Source organism: Equus przewalskii, chromosome 3 (genome assembly GCF_037783145.1).
Source record: "Equus przewalskii isolate Varuska chromosome 3, EquPr2, whole genome shotgun sequence".
Lineage (NCBI taxonomy): Eukaryota > Metazoa > Chordata > Mammalia > Perissodactyla > Equidae > Equus > Equus przewalskii.
In genome coordinates this window covers 24,249,556-24,266,591 of record NC_091833.1, presented here as the reverse complement: position 1 = coordinate 24,266,591, position 17,036 = coordinate 24,249,556, and the positions used below count along the sequence as shown (strand labels likewise).

At 43.9% G+C, this 17,036-nt stretch overlaps 1 protein-coding gene and 1 long non-coding RNA gene across 4 annotated transcripts in view; one reads left to right on the top strand and one right to left on the bottom strand.

The window, feature by feature from the left end:
• The window catches only part of ADAT1 (adenosine deaminase tRNA specific 1), a 27,046-nt gene extending 13,370 nt beyond the window's left edge, over positions 1 to 13,676 (top strand). For 2 of the 3 annotated variants that reach the window (XM_070613899.1, XM_008523406.2), the window contains 2 exons: positions 4,764 to 4,850; positions 7,870 to 10,414. In XM_070613899.1, the coding sequence (XP_070470000.1) occupies positions 4,764 to 4,850; positions 7,870 to 8,002 (220 nt within the window). In that variant the 3' untranslated portion in view covers positions 8,003 to 10,414. Of the gene's footprint in view, positions 1 to 4,763; positions 4,851 to 7,869 lie in introns of all 3 variants that reach the window. The other variant, XR_011538542.1, reaches the window with a different exon arrangement.
• Positions 6,210 to 17,036, bottom strand: LOC103553029 (uncharacterized). The gene is made up of 2 exons (XR_545377.2): positions 16,928 to 17,036; positions 6,210 to 6,536 (listed from the first exon to the last, which is right to left on the bottom strand). It is a non-coding gene; the product is annotated as an uncharacterized lncRNA (long non-coding RNA).

Genomic DNA, 17,036 nt, shown 5'->3' with positions numbered 1-17,036 from the left:
ATGAAGCTCCACAGTGGTTTGGACTGGTGAAAAGGGCACCATGGAAATAGGAGTTTGTGTCTTCAGATTGGCTTTTACTGCAGTATAGAGCTTGTGGGCCACTGGACTCGGGTTTCATCCTTGTGTGTTTGGAGGTTCACACATCACATCTGTCTTGCTGGTTCTTCTCTTGCTCAGCCGATCTCACCCACTCTGCTTTTCCCTCCCACTGAGCCACAGGTGGGCTGCCTGAGGGTGAGAGGGGAGGGGCTGTGGGGGAGCAGCCTCTCCACCAAAGGTGTTTCCATCTCAGTCTGGATTGAGTTGCCACTGAGTGACTGTTGTAGGACTCCCACAATTTACAGGTAGTCCTTTTCATTCTAAGTTGCTTTTCCATTTCTTATTACACCCTTATAAAAAGTTGTGTTGTAATTAAAGTTCACAGATGGACTTGTTTCTTTTCTTTTTGACATGCTTATTTGTCTGCCTCAACACAAACAAGAACAACTTACATCTTTTCAGACTTTAAAAAAAAATGTTTTCTTCATTACAGCCGCTAACCAGGGTTCAAATAGCCTAAATGGCAGACTCAGCCTGTCTCCTGGTGACCTAGGATGTTGAATTGAGTAGTATTTACGAAATTGTCAGGGGTAGAGATTTTTGGACCAGTTTTTCCCCAAGGGCCTTCCTGACCTCTAACCTCTGTTTGCACCTGTAAAGGACCAACTCTTAGCCACAGACCAGGATTTGTGAGTAGAGCAAGTCATGGGGACAGGAACCACATTTCCTGCTGAACCCTGTTTTTCCTGTTAGTGACAGGCTAACAGCAGTTCATACTGGCCCCACCCACCTTACTGTGGCTTCCATTTGCTACTTTACTCAGGTCTAAAATGCTTTTCTTCAGTATGAATACACACCTTCTTTTACTTGAAAGGCTCAGCTCAGGGCCGGCCCAGTGGCATAGTGGTTAAGGTCGTATGCTCCGCTTTGGTGGCCTAGGGTTCGTGGGTTTGGATCCTAGGCACAGACCTGCATACCACTCATCAAACCATGCCGTGGTGGCATCCCACATACAAAGTGGAGGAAGACTGGCACAGATCTTATCTCAGGGACAACCTTCCTCAAGCAAAAAGAGGAAGGTTGACAAGAGATGTTAGCTCAGGGACGATCTTCCTCACCAAAAAATAAAAGCCCAGTTCAGCTACTGCTGCCTTCCTGCTCAAAATTACCATCTTTTCTCCAAATTCCTCCAGTGCTTTTCTCCAGCTTGTCCCAATATGTCACTGCTTTCTGTGTGATTGAGAGTGCATCATCTTCTGACCCTGGCTCTGTCTCCAGTTATCTGGGTGACTTTGGACAAGTCCACTTGCTCTCCGCGTCTCAGTGTGTTCATATCTGTAAAATGAGGACATTGGAGTAGAGATCTGAGGTCCTGACACATTGTGGATGTCTCTTCATTTGGAAGGCAAATGCCATACAGGGGGAAGTACCTGGTGGAAAGAGCAGGAGCTGTGTAGTTCAAGAGACCAGTGTTTAATTTCTGGGCCCCTTTCTCGCCAGTTGTGTGAACTTGGGCAGATTCCTGTACCTCTCTGAGCCTCTGTTTCCCCAGCTATAAAGCAAGGGTAACTGACAGTATCTGTCACACAGGAATACTATGAGAATTGAATGAGAAGAGCGTGCCTCTAACGTGGTGCAGGGCTTGATAGACACCTTGTTAGGACTGGTTTCCTCTTCAGTCATCAGATGAAGCTTCAGATCATGTGTGAAAGAGCCAGAGTTACTTTCATTCAAAAGACCAGCAGCTGCTGGGGAGAAAGCAGGTTTTTCTCACTGTGTATTCCTGAGTGCTGGCATCCTGGGACCTCCTTTAGAACTGGGAGGAATATGAGGGGCCGGCCCAGTGACGCAGTGGTTAAGTGCGCACGTTCTGCTTCAGTGGCCTGGGGTCCGCTGGTTCAGATCCCGGGTGCGGACATGGCACTGCTCATCAAGCCATGCTGTGATAGGCGCCCCACATATAAAGTAGACGAAGATAGGCCTGGATGTTAGCTCAGGGCCAGTCTTCCTCAGCAAAAAGAGGAGGACTGACAGCAGATGTTAGCTCAGGGCTGATCTTCCTCAAAAAAAAACTATGAGGAATATGAACTCAGGCTTGGATGTTAGAGACATTTAATATGCTAGTGCAGCACTAGAAGGAAATATTTTATTTAAGTCTTTGTGTTTTTTTACAAGCGATGCGATGAACCATATAAAGAACCCTTATTGCTAAGAAGCTAATTTTGCTCTGCCTCTTATAGGCAAATCCTCTTCCCATCCCAGTCAAGAGACCAGAGATAGGGCTAGATTGAAAATATCAATATGAATGTATAATCTTTAAAAAATTACATGTGTATATCTTAAGGCTTACATATATTTCAGTAAAGTTTTATAATTTTCTTCATGTAAATTTTTTTTTTTTTTGAGGAAGACTGGCCCTGAGCTAACATCCATGCCCATCTTCCTCTACTTTATATGTAGGACTCTTGCCACAGCATGGCTTGACAAGAATGCATAGGTCTGCACCCAGGATCCAACCCGGAGAACCCCAGGCCACCAAAGCAGAACATGCGAACTTAACCACTACACCACCAGGCTGGCCCCCTTCATGTAAATCTTTCACATCTTTTTTATTAGATTTACTCTTTGAATGTTGTATTAGTTAGCTATTGCTGTGTAACAAATGACCCCCCCCCAACTTAGTGGCTTAAAACAACAATCAACATTTGTTATTTCATACAACTTTTGTGAGTCAGGAATTTGGGAGGAACTTAGCCAGACATTTCTAACTCAGGGACTTATGAGGTTGCAGTCCATTGTGTCAGCGGGGGCCACACTCATCTGAAGGCTTGACTTGGGTAGAGGATCCGATTTCAGAATGGCTCACTCACATGGCTGACAGGTCAGTGCTGGCTGTGGCAGGAGGCCTCAGTGCCTCACAACTTAGATCTCTCCATAAGGCTATGAGTATTCGTCTTTATAGCATGGTAGCTGGCTTCCCCCAGAACAGACGATTCAGGAGAGCAAGGCAGAAGCCACGGTGTCTTTTATGACCTAGCCTCAGAAGTCACACTCCATCTGTGATCTCCTCAAGTCGGCCCTATTCAGTGTGGGAGCGGATTGCACAGAGGCATGAATTCCAGGAGGCAGGAATCACCATCTCAGAGGCTGGCTACCACAGATGCTGTTTTAAGTTATTTCCTTTTATTTCATTTTCTGGTTTTTGCTTTTGCAGTTGACTTCTTGTTTCTCTCTGTTGCAGTTGATGTTTGTATCCAGCAACCTTGCTAACGCTCATTATTCTAATTTGCCTGGGAATTCTTTAGGAATTTCTTAATGTAGACAGTCTTTTGCAAATAGTATTTCCTTTCCAATCCTCCATTGCTTTTATTTCTCTATCTTGACTTACTGTGCTGGCTAGAACTGACAATGTCACAGTCATCTGCAAATAATGACTTTGGTTTTTGCTTTTCAATCATTATTCCTTTTATTTCTTGTCTTACTGACCAGAACCTTCTGTATAATATTAAATAAAAGCAGTGACAGCAAGTACCCCTGTTTATTCCTGATTTTAAGGACATATATTTGCTGTAGGATTTTTGTAGATACCTTTTATGAATTTAAAAACTATATTTCTAAGTCCTAGTTTGCTAAAAGATTTTAAATCATTCAATAGATGTTGAATTCTCACAAATGCTTTTTCTGCATATATTGTCCTCATAATTATATTATTTTTCTCCTTTAATCTGTTATGAAATGAGTTCCATTAGTTTTCTGGTTTTGGTGAGTTTTTTTTTAATGTTAAAGCAACCTATATTCCTGAGTGCCAGCAGCCACTCTAGCACAGTTAAGCCCAGGGACAGCAGCATGTGGGGCTCAGGGTTCCCCTTTAAGCAGTGATTCCCACAGTAGGCTAGGTCCCAGCCAGGTAAGGGAGCTTTTCAGCAGACTGTACAGTCCCCTAATATATACCAGTTATAGCCACCGTATCCCAGCTGATGGAATGATTTGCGAGGACAGTGAAGAGTCTGTTATATAAAGATGAGACTGCACATCGTTGGCACACACAACAGTTCCCAACTTCTAGATTACCTCATGAATTGTGTATATGAGGAAAGGAAGGAGGCACATATCATCCAGCAATCCACAGCCAACATGGATGGGCAAAACCAGGAAGGCCCGAGTGGGCTGGTAGGAAGGAATCCACACTCACTTCCTTCACTGTTCCAAACTATGACCTCCATTGAAGCTTGATGTTAAAAGCAAAGGATTGTCCTTCAAAAGCCCATAATGCCCATAGGGAGAGTCTGAAGATTCTACCTCAGGCGGTTCATGCAAGTGGAGTTTGTAACCACAGTTCACACAGGAAACAACACTGAAGTCTTTGAAACAAAACTTTCAATTTCTTGTAAGCAATATTACCAGCTCTCTTGAAAGAAGGAAGCCAGACATGGCTGATAGGTTTCCTGGGGGGAAATTTCACAATTCCACCTTCATCTTTACCCCATTTGAGCCTGTCACCTCGATAATTTCACCTCTGGTGACATTTCTTAAGATGAGATTCATTTTTGTGCCTCGACCTAATCAGACAGTCGGGCCTAGATTTTCTCTTTGCCAAACACAGCTGAAAATGGGTGCTCTGGGACATTCAAACCTAAACACCATGTGAAGCCTGATGTCTTTGATAGGGGCCTGGTACCTAGTAAACACTTAATAAATCCTCTTTGTCTTCTTTTTCCAAACAGATCCCGAATCAGCAAAGTGGAACTCTTTAGGTCCTTCCAGAAGCTGCTAAGCAGTATTTCAGAGGACAAGTGGCCAGATTCCCTCAGGTGATGCTATTGACCCATGTTTTTTCATATTTAGGAAGACTTTGGGTTTAATTCTGCTTAAGAATGGCAGGAAGCTTTGGCAGGAATGGTGTTTCAGTAAGCGAGGGGGCGTTTCTTACTGACCACATGCTCTTCTGTCCCACAGCCCCACTTGCATGTTGTGTATGATCTGAGATGTAGAGGATGGTACAGAGTCACAAGAGACTAGGGGTAGAATTGGGGCTTGCCCGTGCCAGGCCCTCCTTTTATTCCACCTCCAGACGGAGAACATTGTGGAAATGTGAGTGCTTCAGGAGCAATATATTCTGTTAAGAACATTACTGTCTTCTCTTTTTTCTTTTGTTCACATCAGTGATTGTGAACTGCAGCTCCACAATTTAAATCACTTCCACACGGGAATGTAGAGAACTATAAAACCACTCCTTGGGCAGGTGGGTGGTTGCAATTCAGGTGCAGAGTTGGGCCAAACTTCACAGGGTAAGAGCACAGTCCTACAAACTGCCCTCACTTCAGATGCCAGCCACAAGCTCAGGGGCCCCCAAGCCTCTCACACTTCTGATCAACTGACTACAAATTTCGGGGGTTCCCCTTACTCCCTCAGGTTCGATAATGCCCTAAAACAAAACTCACAGAACCCAGGAAAGCCCTATACTTACACTTACTTTTTATTGTAAAGGGTACAAATCAGGACCAGCTAAAAGAAGGGACACATAGGGCAAGGTGTGGGAGGGTCCCAAACACAATGCTTCTGTGTCCTCAGGGTGTGTGACCCTCCCAGCACATCACTGTATCACCAACCAGAAAGCTGACCTGAGCTGCAGGGTCCAGGGTTTTCTATTGGGATTTCATTAATAAGCATGATTGATTGAATCCTTGGCCACATAACGTGGTTGAACTCGATCTCCATGTCCCCCTCCCCCCTAGGAAGTCAGACTGTTATCAGGAGGCTCAAAGCTTACAGCTCTCTAATCCTGTAGTTGGTCTTTCTGGCATGACCAACCCCACCCTGAAACTATCATTTTACCGTGAGTCACTTCATTGTGTGATCTGAGGGATCCACCATGAATAACAAAGACATTCCTATCACTTGGGAAATTCTAAGGGTTTAGAGGTTTCCTCCCAGGAACTGGCAACCAAGACTAGCCAAATTCTTTATTATACAACAGTGGGGAGCTAAGGAGGAACTGGCAGCTGCTGTGTGAAGAGGCTAGCCTTTGTTGCCACCATGATGCCTACTCAGTATTGATGCCCTCCAGTCATCTGTGGTCAGTTTGCTTGTTTCTTGTCCGGAAAAATGAATCAAACTGGAACTGGCTGGGTTTGCATCCATTCTGTGTGTCAATAAAAACAAATCTGGACTCAGGTCAGGAGAGACTTTATTCAAAAGGATTATTGCAACAAGAGAAGGAGACTACTGCAATAGGAGGAGGAGTAATGTAGTTGGGAGAGGACTCCAATCGTAAGATCCGTAAGCCTCCCAAAGGGCAGACAGAAGGAGTTTTCTTTCACAGGGAGGGGTAAACAAGGCTAGGAAGAACCGGAACCAGGGTGTAGGGTGAGCAGGTGGTGTGATGGGACAGTTGAGTAGGAAATGTCTTTTCTTGGGGTCAGTCAGTTCTCCAGAGGGGCTGTTAAGAAGGCATTGTTACACATGAGCCAGGCTGGGGTGGGTCAGAGTTCAGGGGTCTGTGGGAAGGAGAGAAGCATAACTCATATGTTGCTGAGATAGGTCAGTGGGTGCAAACAGTTCAGCTAACCATTATGAGACCAAAACATGGGAATTTGGAGGGTGTGTCTCTGGCCTTGTCATAGGTAAACAAGGCGGGCATCCATGAGTCTAAGTCACAGAGAAGGGCCATTCTTTGCAGTCAGCTGTTCCCCAGAACACAGAAGAGTGGGAGGGTGATTTCTTAACCATAGCTGTTTTCTGGGAACACAGGGGTCAGGTAAAACTTAACATTGTCATTTGTGTGGATCCCACCTATTAACCATCAAAAAACCGTGGGAAATTGATGAGGCATTGTTTGCTACACTTAGCAACTTTGTTCCTGCTGAAGTGAGCTAAGAAACCGCTTGGTCTCTTCAGATCCTAGCAAAGAATGAAAGAGTAGAAGCGTGATAAAACTGGATCAATAAGACATGAGTCTCAGTTTCTTCAACTAAAAGATGGCAAGAACAGAGTTCAAGGTTGGGCCAAGTTGAGAAGAAAGCTCAGAGGAGCCTGACTCAAGTTTGGTCAAAGGAGAGAGTCTTTGTCACAAGAAAATCTTTTAACTGGATTTAAGTATTAAAAATATTACTCAGCATGTCAGCCATTCTTTAGCAGTCAGAGGCAGTTAAGCGATTTGGGAAGGGGTGTTGGCTGGTGGTACACAGGAGTGTAGTGTATGGTTAAGATGGAAAGCACCTTAGTTTACTGAGGAAAAATGCAGCTAAGTTTCTAATGGCTAGATCCTCTGGTGGAAATTATAGATGCTGAGAAAATTCAGGGGCTGGCCCCGTGGCCAAGCGGTTAAGTTTGTGCACTCCGCTTCAGCAGCCCGGGGTTTCACCTGTTCAGATCCTGGGTCTGACCTGGCACCACTCATCAGACCATGCTGAGGTGGTGTCCCACATAGCACAACCAGAAGGACCTACAACTAGAATATACAACTAGGCACTGGGAGGCTTTGGGGAGGAGAAGAAGAAAAGAAGATTGGCAACAGATGTTAGCTCAGGTGCCAATCTTTAAAAAAAAAAAATTCAAACCAAAAAGTAGATACAGTTATTCTTGTTTTATCTGATTCCGCCAGGATCAGACACAACTAGCATTCTGTTTATTCTTGCCCATTTTAATCCATGTTGCTTTCTAGTGAATTCTTTACAAAGGAGACAGAGTCGCTCTAGGAAAGTGTACCAGAATCCTCAGTTGCTACGTCTCTTGTATAAACCTATGCAGTGGATTTCTCAGGTGTCTTGTTGGCCACAGTGGTGAACTGTTCAGTGAGAACCTGTGTGCTTGGTGGTGTGTGTGCATTAGGGTGCGGAAGCTAGAGACATACCAAGAGTACAAGGAAGCTGCATCTGCTTACCAGGAAGCCTGGAGTGCACTCCGGAAGCAGGCATTTGGATCCTGGATCAGAAACCCACCGGATTATCACCAGTTTAAATGAGAAGAGAAAGTTTGCAGAGAACTTACTGGCAGCAGTGTGTTTTCAGCCCTTCATGCCAGACTGCCTTGCCTTCTTCCTTTGTGCTGGACAAGTCTTAGCTTTTCTTGTGGCTGAGTCAGGAAAAAGAGTCTGCCATCTACCAGAGCAACATATCTCTTCTATGTAAGATGGATGGAATTCCAAAACATGGAACAATCGATCTATAGTTGATTGAAGTAGCTCTCTGCTAAAATAGCATCTCACTAATGGCCCTGGTATCCATCCTAACTTGTGTTTTATTGCTTCTCTAAAGTATGGAATAAGAATTTGGAAGATAATGCTTTAAAAGTACTCTGCACAGGCCGGCCCGGTGGCGCAGTGGTTAAGTTCACATGTTCCACTTCGGTGGCCCGGGGTTCGCCAGTTCGGATCCCGGGTGCACACATGGCACCGCTTGGCAAAAGCCATGCTGTGGTAGGCGTCCCACATATAAAGTAGAGGAAGATGGGCACAGATGTTAGCTCAGGGCCAGTCTTCCTCAGCAAAAAGAGCAGGATTGGCAGCAGATGTTAGCTCAGGGCTAGTCTTCCTCAAAAAAAAAAAAAGAACTCTGCAGTAGCTCCATTTCATGTGTCCCTTCACTGATTCAGCAAATATTTATTGGGTTGAGGTGATGCTTGAATCTCTGCAAGTTTGAGAGCTTCACCTGGCATATATATTTTGTATACCTAGCCTTTCTTCCTTCCAAGAGCCACTCTTTCCTGCTCTATCCAGGGAACTTGGTTAAAGTGAACCTTACTCCTTGGCTCCAGGAATGTGAGCCAGCCCTGGACAGTCCTGGAACTATCGCCAGAGCTATCAGGAAAGTGTCTCCTCTTGTATCAGGAGCAGTAAGGGCCACATAGTCTTGGGACTGCCTATGGCTGCCTTTGCCTACCGGATAAAGACAGCCAGCTGGAGAATGAAGGCAGTCAAGAAGGAAACAGCCAGAGAATCAGAGCTCTCGGGATCTTGTTTGGATGCCTGAAGCTAGTGCCCACCCTGGACTTCAGTTATGGGAGATCATTTCCTGTTGTTGTTCTGAGTAAGCCTGTTTGAGATGATTTTCTATGACTTTCAGTGGAAAGAGTTCTGTCTAAATGGCCAAAACTCCCTGTAGCAAATTAGCAACAGACCTAGCAACCAATCCTGTTTTAGCCAACACCTAATATTTAACACTCAACCTCTTCACACCTTGAATTATTTCCTGAATATGGAAGCTCTCCATGTTCACATGACTCAAGGTCCCTGTTGATTCTTCTTCTTTTTTTTATAGCTTTAAATATTTTTCAATAGCAGCCTTATTGAGCTATAATTCACATACCATAGAATTCACCCATTTAAAGTATACAATTTAGTGGTTTTTAGTATATCCACAGAGTTGTGCAACTAGCACCACAATTTTAGAACATTTTTGTTCTAAATTTTGGGGGACACTGTTCAACCCAGTACAGTATCCATTAGGAGTCACTCCTCATTTCCCCTCAACTCCCCTAGGACAAGTGATAATCTACTTTCTGTCTCTGTGGATTTACCTATTCTGAACATTTCATATAATGGAATCATACAATATGTGGTTTTTGTGACTGGCTTCTTTCACTTAATGTTTAAGATTCATGATGTAATATGAATTGGTAGCATGAATCAGTACTTTATTCCTTTTTATGGAATAAAAATCACATTCAGTTGTATGAATATACCACGTTTTGTTTATCCAGTCGTCAGTTAATTGACATTTAGGTTGTTTCCATTTTTTGGCTATTGTGGATAGTGCTGCTATAAACATTCGTGTACAAGTTTGTGTGTAAACATATGTTCTTAAATTTTAATTACCAAAGTAATATATGTTTGTCATAACAAGTTATCCTTGAATTCTTTTTTTTTTTTTTTTGAGGAAGAATAGCCCTGAGCTAACTACTTCCAGTCCTCCTCTGTTTTTCTGAGGAAGCCTGGCCCTGAGCTAATATCCTTGCCCATCTTCCTCTACTTTATGTGTGGGACGCCTACCACAGCATGGCGTGCCAAGCGGTACCATGTCCGCACCTGGGATCCGAACCGGCAAACCCCGGGCCACTGAGAAGCAAAACGTGCAGACTTAACCGCTGCGCCACCAGGCCAGCCCAAGAAATCCTTTTAGATAGCAAGGAAGAAAGGCAAAAACACCGCTAACTGAAGGCCAGGCTTGCTGATTTTCTCCTTTAATCAGAGAGACCCTTTTTTTTTCATAATAGTTTACATCAATGTGAGATTTCAGTTGTACATTATTTCTTTACTATCACCACATAAGTGCTCCCCTTCACCTCCTGTGCCCACCCCCACCCCCCTTCCCCTGGTAACCGCTGAACTGTTTTCCTTGTCCATGTGTTTGTTCAATTCCACATATGACTGAAATCATCTGGTGTTTGTCTTTCTCTGACTGGCTTATTTCAATTAGCGTAATACCCCCCAGGTCCTTCCATGTTGTTGCAAATGGGATGGATTTGTCTTTTTTCTGGCTGAGTAGTATTCCATTGTATATGTATACCACATCTTCTTTATCCAATCATCAGTCCATGGGCACTTGGATTGTTTCCATGTCTTGGCTATTGTGAATAGTGCTGCAGTGAACATAGGGGTGCATGTGTTACTTTGTGTCGTTGATTTCAAGTTGTTTGGGTAGATACCCAGTAGTGGGATTGCTGGGTCATATGGTATTTCTATTTTTAGTTTTTTGAGGAATCTCTGTACTGTTTTCCATAGTGACTGCACCAGTTTGCATTCCCACCAGCGGTGTATGAGGATTTCCTCTTGTCCACACCCTCTCCAACATTTGTTATTTTTAACAGGCGTAATGTGGTATCTTAGTGTAGTTTTGATTTGCATTAGTGAGACCCTTTTGCCTGACCCCAAATCCCACAATATGACAGCACTTAGGACACCTCAACTGACAGGAGCTTTTATCCGCAGAAGATCATGCATCTCTCTCTCTCTCATGAGATTCTATTTTAAAGGCTAAAGATTTATATTTTCTGGTAAGTTTGTCAAACCTACACAAAAAAAGCTAAATGTAAAAAACACCCCTAAATTTTGTCTTCAGAACAGAGATTGGGAAAACCCTAAAAACTGGAGATGAAAGGCAGCTTCACCTGGGGCTCTGCCTTTTTTTCTCAAAAGCTGAAAGTGGTGCTTAGACATCCAACTTCCTACGTTTTACTTTAATCTCTTAAAACCAACGTTTAGAATCTCACCTATGCCTTAGAAGCACATCTCTGCCAAATTGGTAGGTTCTCAGATTTCACGCATCTAATCAGATCTTGTGTTTTTACTAATGTTTCTTAACCCGTATTTGACTGAAAACTGCATCTAATTTGTAAATATCTCTCTTTTTTTTTAACTGGATAGTTTTACATAGAAAAGCACAGTGGACCCCCATGTGCCCATCACCCAGACTTAACAACCCTCAGCTTTATGCTGCTGTTATCTGCTTTATTCCCCTCCCATTCTTTTTCCTGGGAGCATCTCAAAGCAAATCCTAACCATCATGTTTCACCCAACAAAATTAACAGTAATTCCTTAATATCTAATATGCAGTCCGTGTTCTGTTTCCCCATTGTCTCAACAATGTCTTTTGACTATTGATTTCTTCAAATTAGGATCCAAACAAAGTCCACACAGTGCTTTTGATTGATTTGTCTTTTGTCCTACCAAATCTGTAACAGTTCACTCTCCTTTCTATGTGTTTAACAAATGGGTCATTTGTCCTCTAGAATCTCCCCCATCCTGGATTTGGCTGCTGATTTCCTCTAGTGTTGATACAGATTCCTCTGTCTCCCATATGTCCTATAAATGTGCAGTTACATGGAGAGGCTTGATTAGATTCAGGTTCAGTTCATCTGGCATGAATACTTCTTAGGATGCAACAGAAGTAAGCAGAATCACCTATCAAGAAAGTGACATCTGGCTGTCCCACTCTCAGTGATTGAGCAGTGGGTTCAGTGCTGTCAGCCTGCTCTATCCCGTTATGAAGCTCCCATCACCCTTTCACCTGATGTTGTTAGCGGCTGTGTTGGGGGTCCCCAAGACCACCCTCAGGTTCGATGATTCACTAGATGGACTCACAGAACTCAGAAAGGCTGTTATATTCATAGTTACCATTTGTTACAGTGAAAGCAAACAGATTAAAGTGAGCAAAGGGCACAGCTGTGTGAGTGAAGCTCAGGAGAGAGCAGGCACAAGCTTCTAGTTGTCCCCTCTGCATTAACCATGTGTTCTGATGCTTCGACATCTGGGGCCTTGCTGACCCTGCAGAAACTGCCCCTCCCAGGGTCAGCCAGTTCCTAGAGACAGTAAAAGCCTCATCTGTGAGTGCACCTTTTATATGCAAAGCACCAATCCAGAGCCCCTACGCCAGCCACCTCCTCTGTCGGGCTCTCACACTCTGGGCCACTGTCCACCTGCCCTAATCACCCCACAGCCAGGCACCAGACACTAGGGACAGCCACTGTGCCTCAGAGCCCACTGAAATTAGTCGAACTTGCCAATTCCACGCCTGCCTACCCTGCCTCGCCCCTTCCTTCCCTTTCACAGTAACAGCTCTTGCCCACATTTCCCCCTCACTCCCCCTGCCTCCTGACCAACCCTGGTGGTTTCTTGTGGCACATGTGGCTTCTTGCCCAGCGTGCCCTGTCCTCCTACATTTTAAAACATTCTCCCAGTGGAGTCCTGCATACAGCACTTAATTCTCCCAGTAACACTGTGTGACAAAATGTGCAAAATGTTGCCGATCAGGGAAGCTCACCTGAGCCCGGGATGCTAACACCCTTCGATGCACAGGATGACCTCCTGTAACAGAATTGTCTGGCCCAAAATGTCAAGAGTGCTGAGGTTGAGAAACCCGGATCTAGGGACTGTGAGCGTTTCAGAGTCACGTGAAATAGTTCCTCTCCAATTGTTGCTCCAAATCTATAACAGTTAATTTTGTTTCATTTTACTTACCATTTTTAGGAGGGATTTTTAAAGAATTATATAAAATATTTATGTGATTCTAAGGTTAAAACTATTTTTAAAAAAGAAAAAAGGTACATTCATAGAGGTCTTCCACCCTCGTCTCCCCCCACCCCCCGTTTTTTCCTTCTCACAGCAGAAACTATTTTTATTAGTTGTTGGTGGGCATTTCATTCTTTGCTTTTGAAATGCTCTGTGAATAGCTTACATAAAATATTTTGTATTTTTGCCAATGTATCTTTTGCATAGATTCTTAGAAGTGGGATTTGCTGGGTCAAAAGGTGAATGAACATATAATTTTGCTTTTTTAAAATACATCTTTAAAGTTCTGTTTCTAAATACGAGTGCAAAGAAAAAAAGCAATGGGCCCAGCCCAGTGGCACAGCAGTTAAGTGCACACGTTCCACTTCGGTGGCCCGGGGTTTGCCAGTTCAGATCCCAGTGCAGACATGGCAATGCTTGGCAAGCCATGCTGTGGTCAGGCGTCCCACATATAAAGGAGAGGAAGATGGGCATGGATGTTAGCTCAGGGCCAGTCTTCCTCAGCAAAAAGAGCAGGATTGGCAGCAGATGTTAGCTCAGGGCTAATCTTCCTCAAAAAAAAAAAACAAAAAAAAAGCAAAGTGCAGGACAGCATTGTAACATTCCATTTCTATAACAAAGGAGAATGAAATGTATATATCTATGTTTTGCTTGTAGATGCCAAAGTCTCTGAGTAAATACACAAGAAACCACAACACTGGGGCCTCTGGGGAGGGAAGGGGAAAGGCTGGGACCCAGAAGTGGAAGGGACACTTTTCACAGAAAACCTTCTACATTTTGTTATTTTGAAAATTTTGAACCTTGTTAACATAATATCTATTTGAAAAATAAATTTCAGAAGTGAAAAATAAAATAGAAAAAAATTTTTTATTTTAAGCTGTGAAAACACCAGAAAATAGCAGTGACATTGTATACGGAAGAGAGAATCTCACAGCATGCTTCAGGCAGCTCTGCTTATAATTCCACAGAATTATCTCTTTACTAACAAAATGTCTTCTGGAATTGGGCTCTTTCAGGGAAGTTTACACTTTGAGCATGGCTGCTTTGTTCTGTGTTTGCAAGTGGGTTCTAACGTTATGACTATGTGTGCCTAATTTTTATTCTCTTTTTCTTTAGAACTTTTAAAACTTGGCTTGATTTAAATAATTTTGTGTATATATTCCATGTAGTCATTTCTGCCTCAAAGCATGGGGGTAAATGCCTTGTTTTATGGAGTTTGCCAGTGCCAAGCATTAGCTCACCGTCTGGGGAGACGAAGCTGCTATGGAGAAAATGACCCACCCTGGCTGCCAGTGCTCCGCTTGGAAGAGAAGCAGGCCCTGTCTGATTTGGTTGTGTCTGTGGCTGGTGGAAAGCTGCCTCCACCTGGACTCTGGCAGCACTTTTTGGCTTTAAGACAATGTTCTGAGCAAGCCTTAGCCAAAGTTTTCCAGTTTCTAAAATTTAGTTCCCTTGTGGGCTAGTTAATGGTTTAGGACCGTGTTACATTTTCAGCTGCCACTGGCGTCATGTGATGATGTCTGAGGAAGCAGATGAGCTGTTAAGAGGAGTCTCGGTGCAGCGGGAAGGTTGTCGAAAGTAGGAAACTGCTTCCAAGTAGAGAGTACATATGTGCTTGCTTTCAAGGGCTCAAGCGATTCTTTCCATAGAAACAAAGGCAGCTATCCTGAGCAGTGGTGGGTACAGAAAGAGCCAAGAAGGCAGATATTTTGGAGAAAGCAACTTTATTTTCCAGAAAGAAGAGTTCTTTTTAGACCACATATTGAGGAGTCATAGTTGCCTTCACGTCTTAGAAACGTGAATGCCTTTAAACTTAAACGTATCTATACCGGGGCTAAGACTGACTTCCTGGAAGTCTGTCCAGATGGATCCAAAACAAATCTTTAATACTCGTGGTCTAAAAGGGGGAGGAAAATTCTACAAAGAGACACGTCAGGGCTGCAGGCAAAGTTGTATGAGTTCCATTTTTATTTCTTAAAACTGAGGCCCCAGAACTAATCGAAGAGGATAGAAATCAGAGCAGTGGTTGTTGCCTGGTAGGGGAAGATGAGAGAAGGGGAGTTGAGTGGAAAAAAGCCTAAGGGAACTTTCTAGGATGATGGAAACATTCTGTTTTGTTTGGAGTATTGATTACATGGGTGTAAACATTTGTCAAAATTTGTTAAGCTCTACACTTAAGATCTGTGCATTTTATTGTATGTAATTATACCTCAGTTTAAAAATTAAAAAAAAAAAAAACCTTGTCCTTATTAATTATTTGGTATAATAGAATAAACTTTGGTCTGGATATTCAAGTAATTATGTTCCAGTACCACTCTGCCACTACTTCCTATGTGGATGTGGGGAAAGCGCGTAGTCTCTGACTTCTAAACCATCACCTGTTCTACAAAATGAGGTCCCAGCAGTTGGGATGCTCAATTTTTTCAACTGTGAGGCAGGATTTCTCATAAAAATATTTAATTGGGTAGATAATGTAAAGAGAAATTTTCTCCAGGAAACTGAGCCCATTGACACTTTGAGAGACATTTGGTCTCCATCATGTTGATAAAGGAGGGACGGAAATAATTCTTGTCTGCGTCTGGTAACCTGGGTCTGAATTTGGGTGTGGATTTTTTTGTCCCTCATCCCAATGAGCCAGCAGGATTAGGAACCAGCTTTTAGAACTAAGTGTGTTCAGCCCTGCTTTTCAATCTCCAAATGGAGGGAAGTGTCTTGAGGAGGAAAAGGCAAAGGTGGAAAGTCACTCCAAGCGGGGACCCAGGCTGCCAAATGCTGGTCTCAAGCACATGTTCCCTGAACTTGGGCTCCGCTCCAGAAGGAGAAGAACTCACAATGGAAACAGTGATGGCTGTTTGCTGAGGCGGCCAAGAGAATGAAAAGCACATTGAAACCCAGCAGTGTCTCCATGGGGAGAGCAGGGTGGGCCGCTTGGTGGTGAAACCAACCTGACAGCCGAGCAGGATAACAGAGCCCATTCCCAGCATCTTTCTGCAGTTCAACAAGAGGCCTTTATGTGCAACCTAGGAAATCTCAGAGAAATTATACTGCGGCCGACCCAAGCTCTGCCCAACGGTAAATGCACACTCAATCTAGTTCCCCCCTGTTTTTGTTGAATTATTCTGTTAATTGAGAGAAAGAAGAGAGCTCTTCTCAGTGTATATCCCCACCTGCCCCCGACAAGATTTCATCAACCTTCTTTTTTTTTTTAAGATTGGCCCTGAGCTAACATTTATTGCCAATCTTTTTTCTTTTCCTCCCCCTCTCCCTCTTCCTCTCCCCCAAAGCCCCCAGCACATAGTTGTGTATTTTTATTTGTGGGTCCTTCTAGTTGTGCTATTTGGGACACCACCTCAGCATGGCTTGATGAGCAGTACCATGTCCGCACCCAGGATCTGAACCAGCAAAACCCCAGGCGGCCGAAGTGGAGCACACCAACTTAACCACTTAGCCATGGGGCTGGCCCCTCAACTTCTTTTTTATTGCTACCACTTATGGACTATTTGGACTTGCCATGAGTGCCTTTTCAGCTGGGGTTTTTTTTTGAGGAAGACTGGCCCTGAGCTAACATCCATGCCCATCTTCCTCTACTTTATATGTGGGACGCCTCCCACAGCATGATGTGCCAAGCGGTGCCATGTCCGCACCCGGATCCAAACCGGCGAACCCCAGGCTGCTGAGAAGTGGAACAAGCACACTTAATCACTGCACCACCGGGCTGGCCCCCTCAGCTGGCATTTTCATCCTGTACTTTTTGTTCCTCGTTTATCCAGTGCCATTGTGAATGCCCTTCTATCCCAGGACTTTGGTAACTGCGGGGCTGAGCAACCAGCTGGCAGTGAAAGAAACAAGGTTTCGGGTGACGGAATGGCAGTACAGTCTCACCTGGCTCCAGACAACAGTGTTCACTCAGCCGTGCCGACGTGGGCAGATCATGCAGCCCAGCTCTTTGCTCCTTTCATGAAAGATGAGGGCCAATGTGGTTAGTATTTTG